This window comes from Siphateles boraxobius, unplaced genomic scaffold (genome assembly GCF_051911475.1).
Source record: "Siphateles boraxobius isolate OS27281-9 unplaced genomic scaffold, OSU_SipBor_1 292, whole genome shotgun sequence".
Taxonomy (NCBI): domain Eukaryota; kingdom Metazoa; phylum Chordata; class Actinopteri; order Cypriniformes; family Leuciscidae; genus Siphateles; species Siphateles boraxobius.
In genome coordinates this window covers 60,412-70,000 of record NW_027508911.1, presented here as the reverse complement: position 1 = coordinate 70,000, position 9,589 = coordinate 60,412, and the positions used below count along the sequence as shown (strand labels likewise).

At 47.8% G+C, this 9,589-nt stretch overlaps 1 protein-coding gene across 1 annotated transcript in view; it reads left to right on the top strand.

Moving 5' to 3' along the window:
• Positions 1–9,589, top strand: part of lsamp (limbic system associated membrane protein) — a 91,903-nt gene that overhangs the window by 57,646 nt on the left and 24,668 nt on the right. Inside the window, exon 2 of the mRNA XM_077246994.1 lies at positions 6,566–6,813. Within this exon, the coding sequence (XP_077103109.1) occupies positions 6,566–6,813 (248 nt within the window). The remainder of the gene's footprint in view (positions 1–6,565; positions 6,814–9,589) is intronic.

Genomic DNA, 9,589 nt, shown 5'->3' with positions numbered 1-9,589 from the left:
CTGTTTACAGCATGGTTCCTCAGTCCGGTCCTGTTGGGCCACTGTCCTGCAGAGTTTAGCTCCAACCCTGATCAAACACACTTGAACAAGCTAGTCAAGTTCTACAGCATTACAGGTATGTGAGTTTGATCTGGGTTGAAGCTAAACTCTGCAGGATAGTGGCCCAACAGGACCGGATTTGAGGAACCCTGGTTTACAGTGTCACATGACACACATACTGTAATGTAAAATGCTGTATTTGATGCCGCCTGTCTCCCTTCTACTGATGCATCTCTAATCAATCTAATGTTTTACAGTCATCGACCGTTTCTCTTAGACTCTATTCTAGTTACAGTGTTTTCACAAATGGCAAATTTCTCTGTATCTCTCTCACACACAGACACAGACACACACACACACACACACACACACACACACACACACACACACATGCGTGTGCACACACTTTGAACATAAGTGGTGGTGGTTATTATCTATAAATCACTTATGTAAAAATAATTCAAGCAGATCAAGCAGAAAATAATTCATTACATTTGGTAACTGTCCTCAAAATCTTTTTTATTATTATTATTGTAACAGACCTTACACCTAGAAGGTTAAGTTCCCCTGCGGCTATTTTCTCCAACTTAAACCGATACCGTGACTATGCGCAGTTGCGCACGAATTGTCGATGCACGCGCGAGGTGTCTATATTATGCGCATGACTTAAACGCTGGCAGACACAACAGCAGTTGTTGGCATGGAATATTGTCTTAAATTATGCATTCATTCATTCATATTCATTCATTCATTTGTCACTTGTTTAAGTCATCTAAAAAAAAAAAAATTTTAACTCGATTGGGGGGCCCCAAGCAGCCGCTTAGTTCGCTTATGCCTCGGGCCAGCCCTGATTAAACTGAACGAGAAGAGATGCAAATCAAAAGTTTGATAATAACAGCTTTATGAAAGGCAGTTACTGTGAATGAAACATTTATGTAGATGAAACACTTATTTTGTGTTGTGAAAAGGATACTTTGTGATTTTCTGAATTGTACTAACACAATTGAAAACATGATGAAATGTTTGAAAAAAGTGCACATTTGATGATCTGTTGTGATATTAGCACTAAGAGTTTTGAAAAAGTACATCTTACTTGTGAAAATAGTACCAAAGCGAATAAAAAAATCTGTAATATAACCTAATCACCGCAATATATCTGAAGTTATCTAATTTTGTCTGTCACATTGATCTGACATCATAAGCTTTAATCTAAATCACTATCGCTCGCACAACGCACTTGCATTTCGCAAGCCAGTTAATCCGCCATCTGTGTTTGCCGTCTTTTTTATCTTGCGCGTCTTTTTCGAGTCTATCAAACAACTGTGGTGAGTAGGATCAGTCAACAAACAATGTGAGTAATGTCTTCTCCTCTTAAAGTCACTTGCACTTCATGTCACATGTATAGTGTGGCGAGCAGGACGAGGCCGAGGGCCGTGAGAGAACGGCGCGAGGCCGGTGAGCATAGCCTTCTCTGTCAGCGGTGAGGGCTTGACATGTGATAAATGCAGGGAGATAGTCAGGCTGACCTAGAAGATTTCAGAACTAGATACACGCATCCAAACTTTAATTGAGGTTAATTGTAAGAGTGCAAGGGCTTTAGATACTGCTTTGGATGCGACTCATTTAGAGAACACTGAACATTGTTGGGTTCCGGCTGAAGTAGAGCCTGCGCAGCAGCGCAACTGGGTGACGGTGAGGCGATGCACCAGCCACCATAGTCACGTTTGCCGGGAGCCAGAGCGCCTGACATCAAAGCAAATTTAAAATTGCTGGCTAATGCTAATCGTAAATTCTCTAAGATTATTATTCACGTCGGCACAAATGATGTTCGACTTCGCCAGTCGGAGATCACTAAAATTAATGTTAAAGAGGTGTGTGAACTCGCAAGTACGATGTCAGGCACTGTAATTTGCTCTGGCCCTCTTCCTGTTCGAAGGAGGGATGAGATAGTTAGCAGATTGTCATCACTCAATGGCTGGTTGTCTAAGTGGTGTCCGCAAAATAATATAGAATTCATAGACAATTGGAAAAGTTTTTGGGGCAAACCTGACCTGTTGAAAAGAGATGGTATTCATCCCTCCTGGGATGGTGCTGCTCTTCTCTCTAGTAATTTGGCTCATAGTCAAACATGACAATTTGGGGCTCAGATCAGGAAGTAGACAGACTGGCTAAACCGACCGTCTGCTAGCGGCCTCGCGTCACCAAGGTCAGATAAATCCCATCACATACAGGCTCTTTCACCTAGATATCATCATATAGAGACTGTGTCTGTTCCCCGAATAAGGAAATACAAAAAACTCCTTAACCTATTTAAGGGTAAAAAATTAATTGATGGGTTTTGACAGAAAGAGAAAGCAGCCAGGATTGATCTGGTGTAGTTAATTGTGACCCGATGTTTAGTTGAACCAGTCAAACTAACCATCCGCAGACTTTCCTCCTCGTCTCCTCTGAGGTTTCCACATTAAAACTAGAGTCGTCCAAACGCCCTACGGACACAGAGAAAGGTTGCAAATATCGATTACCCATCAGGCATCTGTGCTCTTCCTGCAGCGTCTGATCTGATGTAGGAAGGAACCAGTTCCAGCGTTCTGAGAGAATCCTGATACGCTAGTGTTCTGATTACAGCTTCACTGGAGCGCTAGGGTATCTGAGCGCTAAATCACGTTTGTCCATGTGAGTGTGTGTGCGTGTGTGTGTGTGTGTGTGTGTGTGTGTGTGTGTGTGTGTGTGTGTTAATAATTCAGGATCTGCTAGACAGGAAGTGCTCAGACTACAGAATGACTGACATCAGCGCATCATACGTGTTTCAGTGTAACTGATGAAATCCTGCAGTCATCTGGATGTTCAGTGAAGGATCCCGGGAGAAACTACAGGAAAAACGTTCAGCCCAGTGAATCAGCTGTCCATCAACAACCAGAATAATGAGATATAGCATAGAATAGCATAAGAGTGAAAACTGAACGTCTGGTCCTCAGACACTTTATGTGTGGAATCTGCTGCACTTACTGTTTTCAATGTTCTTCTTTATCGATCAAGCGAAGAGCAAACCCGTCCTTGACAAAAGCAGTGTGTCGGTGGTCCCGAAAACAGAAGAAAATCAAACGCCATCAGCAGAAACATGAAGAACAGACATAAAGTGACACAATTCATCACCATCATCATCTGCCTGAAACCATCAGCTCAGCTTTATTTCTACAGCACTTTATACAGTACAGATCGTGTTAAAGCAGCTTTCAGTCAAAAAACAGGAGAATAACAGAATCAGTGATGCGTATGAGACATTCATCTACAGCAGCTCTACAGAAGAACTATTGAGTTCAGTTTGGTTCTGATGATGGAGCCATTTGTTTAGAAGGAGATCCAGAGTCTCAGTGACAGAGTTTAATGAGTTAAACACAAGTGTTTTCATCATCATCATCATCATCATCATCATCATCATCATCATTCATCGCTGTGGACCAGAGAACAGTCAACATGGATCAAAGCATCATGATTTAATCTGAAGCACAAGGATTCAAGTTCCTAAGGTTAATGCTGATGATGAGGGCATGCCAACTGGCCGTTACTACATTCCATATAAAACAGTTTCAGTCAGGACCACTTCGCCAAGTATCATTTATTACAATTATAGCACACAGTTAGTGTTGGCGGTATGGTTCTGTCCATGCATCTGTGCCGGAGCAGCAAGTCTAACCCTGGGGTACAGAACAGAACCAGTGTATGCATACATAATGCAATTCACAATTACATGAGTTGTGGAAATACAAATACATGACAGAAAAAGCTTGCAATGTAGTGAACTGTACGGAAAAACGAAATAACAGAAGGTCAGATTGACTACAGGTTGGGTTGGAGGAGGGAGTTAGATAGCGAGCAGCGATGCGATGGAGGAGATGCTGGAGGAATGGATTAGAAATAAAATAAAATTAACTTTAATAATTTCTTTGCATCACACTGTAAGAACAAACCGGTAGTGAAAGTAAGAATGAATTCCACATCGTCTCGTCTCGAATCGTCTCGATTCGATCCGTCAGAGCAGGAGGAACTTCAGAGACTCATAAACGTCTTCATGTCAGTCGATCTGTCAGAGATCTCCTCCTCAGAGAATCACTGGCGACTGATTCTTATATTCTTATGTGTAACTTATGTGAGGATTTCCTTTCTGTATGAAAGCTTGTCCTGACAGCAAGAGTCTCTGAACGATGACTTTAATGATGACTGTTTGCTGTCGGAAGTTAATCCAGCTGACAGAGAACGTTCTTGCAAGATTCTCTAAGTCATGAACAAACGTTCTTCCTGTAACATTAATTCAACGTTCATTCAAAGTTATCTGGTCTTTAATAATGTTCTCAGCACAATAGCACAAAAACATTATTTATACATCTTTCATGGAGCATTTTTGTCTGAACCATTTCAGTTGGACGTTTGTCTAACATTTTTTAAATGTAACTACTTGTTTCAGAACGTTCAGAGAACATTGAGAAATAATGCTTCAGGAACAAGAACAAATATGGGCGGGGCTTGATTGTGTCTGTGAGGAATTGATTGGGTGGTTGTGGTTTGCTATTGGTGGATCTCATGTGAGTGACATGTTATAGCCCCGCCCTCGTCATCAGAGAAGAAAAGATAAGAAGTTATTCTGATTCAAGATTATTAACACATGATGTGCAGCCATCAATCATTTAAAAAAAAACTGCTATATTCCATAAAAAACAAAACAAGAATTGCCTGTTTTAATTTCATGGTGAATTTTAACTGCCCTGCTGTAGACACAGACATTTAACCTGTTCAGCATCAAGTAACTCGTGTTGCTGTGTGTGTGATGATATGAGTGTCCTCACACTTGAATCATGTATTGTAACTGTATGAGTGCCAGTCCTTCATGTGTCTTAATGAAGTGTTTGTTCAGTGTGTATCACAGCTGTATCTGCACATCTCATTTGAGTGTGTGTGTGTGTGTGTGTGTGTGTGTGTGTGTGTGTGTGTGTGTGTGTGTGTGTGTGTGTGTGTGTGTGTGTGTGTGTGTGTGTGTGTGTGTGTGTGTGTGTGTGTGTGTGTGTGTGTGTGTGTGTGTGTGATTAAACTCATACAGATACTTCAGCTCTGTCTGTCTCTCACTGCCTCAGCAAATCTCCTGTCTGTCTCATTAGTGTCTGACACACTGACTCCCTCAGGCGAGCCCACAGCGAGTGTCCAGCTCTCACACACACACACACACACACACACTGAGCTGCCTGTCAGAGAGACAGACAGTGAGAGAGACAGACAGATGCTGATTAGCAGATTCTCTCAGCGGTTTAATTGGAGGACACCCAGTGTGTGTGTGAGCATGTGTATGTGTATGAGCATGTGTGTGAGTGTGTGTGACCGCCAGCATGTCGCTCTCTCTCTGAATGTTCGCTCATGAACGTGAATGAACGTGTCATCTGTAGTTCTCCATGTCCTCAAATGAGCGCTGGAACAGTGAAAACCTGCCATTAAAACTCACTCAGAGACTTCAGTGAATACAGTGACGCCTGACGGTGTTTGTCTTCAGTATGAGCATATTAGCCCGGTTCTGTCAACACTGCATTGGCTCCCTATTAAACATCATATACATTTTAAAATATTGCTGATTACTTACAAAGCACTAAATGGTTTAGCTCCCCAGTACTTGAGCGAGCTCTTAACGCATTATAGTCCTTCACGTCTATTGCGATCTCAAAACTCCGGCCAGTTGATAATACCTAGAATATCTAAATCGACTGCTGGCGGTAGATCCTTTTCCTATTTAGCACCAAAACTCTGGAACAATCTTCCTAACATTGTCCGGGAAGCAGACACAGTCTGTCAGTTCAAATCTAGACTAAAAACACATCTCTTTGGCTTAGCATACACATAACACATTATAGACTTCTATAATTAAATCTAAGGCTGCATAGTTTAGATCATCATAAGAAGGATGGCGTCTACGCTAATATTAGTCTCTCTGTTTATCCCGAGGTTTACCGCAGTCCGCCGGATCCAGGCCGTATCCAGATCTGGTGATGGACTTGCGCCTGAACACGCACACACACTCACACACACACTCACACACACACACACTCACACACAGACACACACACACAGACACACACACACACACACACACACACACTCACACACACACACACTCACACACACACACACTAACACACACCCACACACACCCACTAACACTATGTGACGGAAGTGAATCAATCAAAACTAACTTTAGCTGGACAATAACTTTATTCTAGATCTGCTGTAAAGCCAAAACAATCTCTGTTACTTTAATTTCCTGTTATCACTGTAAAGCTGCTTTGAAACAATCTATATTGTTAAAAGCACAATATAAATGAAGGAGACTTGACTTGACTTGACTTCAGTAGACCAGAATCTGATTCACTTTCTTATTTAATCAAGTTCATCATTCCGGTTTATTTATTGTGAAGCTGCTTTTAACAATATAGATTGTATACAGCACTATAGAAATACATGTCTGTGATGTCTAAGACCGTAACCTGAGCCGTGTCTCTGTCAGGTGTTATGTGGACGATAAGGTGTCGAAGGTGGCCTGGCTGAACCGCTCCAATATCATCTTTGCGGGCGAGGACAAGTGGTCCCTGGACCCGCGAGTGGAGCTGGTGACCCAGGGTCAGCTGGAGTATAGTCTGAGGATCCAGAAGGTGGACGTGTTCGACGAGGGCCCGTATACCTGCTCCATCCAGACCAAACAACAGCCCAAGACCTCGCAGGTGTTCCTCATCGTTCAAGGTGAGCGTTGCGTGATTGACAGGCTGTCAGACCAATGACAGCTCATCTTCTGTCAGTCCCTGGCAGGACCCTCCGACTCACTCCCGTCACACACTCCCGTCACACAATCCTATCACACACTCCCGTCAAACGCTCCCATCACACGCTCCCTTCACACACTCCCGTCACACACTCCCGTCACACACTCCCGTCACACACTCCCGTCACACACTCCCATCACTCGCTCCCGTCACTCCCTCTTGTCACACACTCCCGTCACAGTCTCCCGTCACTCGCCCCGGTCACACACTCCCGTCACACACTCCCGTCACACACTCCCGCCACACGCTCCCGTCACACACTCCCTCCCACTCACTCCCGCCACACACTCCCGTAGCTCCCGTCACTCCCTCTTGTCACACACTCCCGTCACACTCTCCCGTCACACTCTCCCGTCACACGCTCCCGTCACACGTTCCCGTCACTCGCCCCGGTCACACACTCCCGTCACACACTCCCGTCACACACTCCCGCCACACGCTCCCGTCACACACTCCCGTCACACACTCCCGTCACACTCTCCCGTCACACGCTCCCGTCACACGCTCCTGTCACACGTTCCGGTCACTCGCCCTGGTCACACACTCCCGTCACACACTCCCGCCACACACTCCCGTCACACACTCCCGTCACACACTCCCGTCACACACTCCTGTCACACGTTCCCGCCACACGCTCCCGTCACACACTCCCGTCACACACTCCCGTCACACTCTCCCGTCACACGCTCCCGTCACACGCTCCTGTCACACGTTCCGGTCACTCGCCCTGGTAACACAATCCCGTCACACACTCCTGCCACACGCTCCCGTCACACACTCCCGTCACACACTCCCGTCACACACTCCCGTCACACACTTTCGTCACACACTCCCGTCACACACTCCCGTCACACACTCCCGTCACACGTTCCCGTCACACAATCCTATCACACACTCCCATCACACGCTCCCGTCACACAATCCCGTCACACACTCCCGTCACACACTCCCGTCACACACTCCCATCACTCGCTCCCGTCACTCCCTCTTGTCAAACACTCCCGTCACACGCTCCCGTCACACGTTCCCGTCACTCGCCCCGGTCACACACTCCCGTCACTCCCTCTTGTCACACACTCCCGTCAAACGCTCCCGTCACACGTTCCCGTCACTCGCCCCGGTCACACACTCCCGTCACACACTCCCGCCACACGCTCCCGTCACACGCTCCCGTCACACACTCCCGTCACACACTCCCGTCACACGCACCCGTCACACACTCCTCCCACTCGCTCCTGTCACACGCTCCCGTCACACACTCCCGTCACACACTCCCATCACTCGCTCCCGTCACTACCTCTTGTCACACACTCCCGTCACACGCTCCCGTCACACTCTCCCGTCACACTCTCCCGTCACACTCTCCCGTCAAACGCTCCCGTCACACGCTCCCGTCTCACACTCCCGTCACTCCCTCTTGTCACACACTCCCGTCACACGCTCCTGTCACACGTTCCCGTCACTCGCTCCGGTCACACACTCGCGTCACACACTCCCGTCACACGCTCCCGTCACACGCTCCCGTCACACACTCCTCCCACTCGCTCCTGTCACACATTCCCGTCACACGTTCCCGTCACACACTCCTCCCACTCGCTCCTGTCACACACTCCCGTCACACACTCCCGTCACACGCTCCCGTCACACGTTCACGTCACACATTCCCGTCACACGCTCCCGTCACACACTCCCGTCACACACTCCCGTCACACACTCCTGTCACACGTTCCCGTCACACGCTCCCGTCACACACTCCCGTCACACACTCCCATCACTCGCTCCCGTCACACACTCCCGTCACACACTCCCGTCACAACTTCCCGTCACACAATCCTATCACACACTCCCATCACACGCTCCCGTCACACAATCCCGTCACACACTCCCATCACTCGCTCCCGTCACACACTCCCGTCACACACTCCTGTCACAACTTCCCGTCACACAATCCTATCACACACTCCCATCACACGCTCCCGTCACACAATCCCGTCACACACTCCCGTCACACGTTCCCGTCACACATTCCCGTCACTCGCTCCTGTCACACGTTCCCGTCACTCGCTCCCGTGACACACTCCCGTCACACACTCCCGTCACAAGCTCCCGTCACATGTTCCCGTCACTCGCTCCGGTCACACACTCCGGTCACACACTCCGGTCACACACTCCCGTCACACACTCCCGTCACACACTCCCGCCACACGCTCCCGTCACACACTCCCATCACACACTCCTGTCACACACTCCCGTCACACACTCCCATCACTCGCTCCCGTCACTCCCTCTTGTCACACGCTCCCGTCACACTTTCCCGTCATTCGCTCCCATCACACACTCCCGTCACACACTCCCATCACTCGCTCCCGTCACTACCTCTTGTCACACACTCCCGTCACACGCTCCCGTCACACTCTCCCGTCACACTCTCCCGTCACACTCTCCCGTCAAACGCTCCCGTCAAACGCTCCCGTCACACTCTCCCGTCAAACGCTCCCGTCAAACCCTCCCGTCACACTCTCCCGTCACACTCTCCCGTCACACTCTCCCGTCAAACGCTCCCGTCACACGCTCCCGTCTCACACTCCCGTCACTCCCTCTTGTCACACACTCCCGTCACACGCTCCTGTCACACGTTCCCGTCACTCGCTCCGGTCACACACTCGCGTCACACACTCCCGTCACACGCTCCCGTC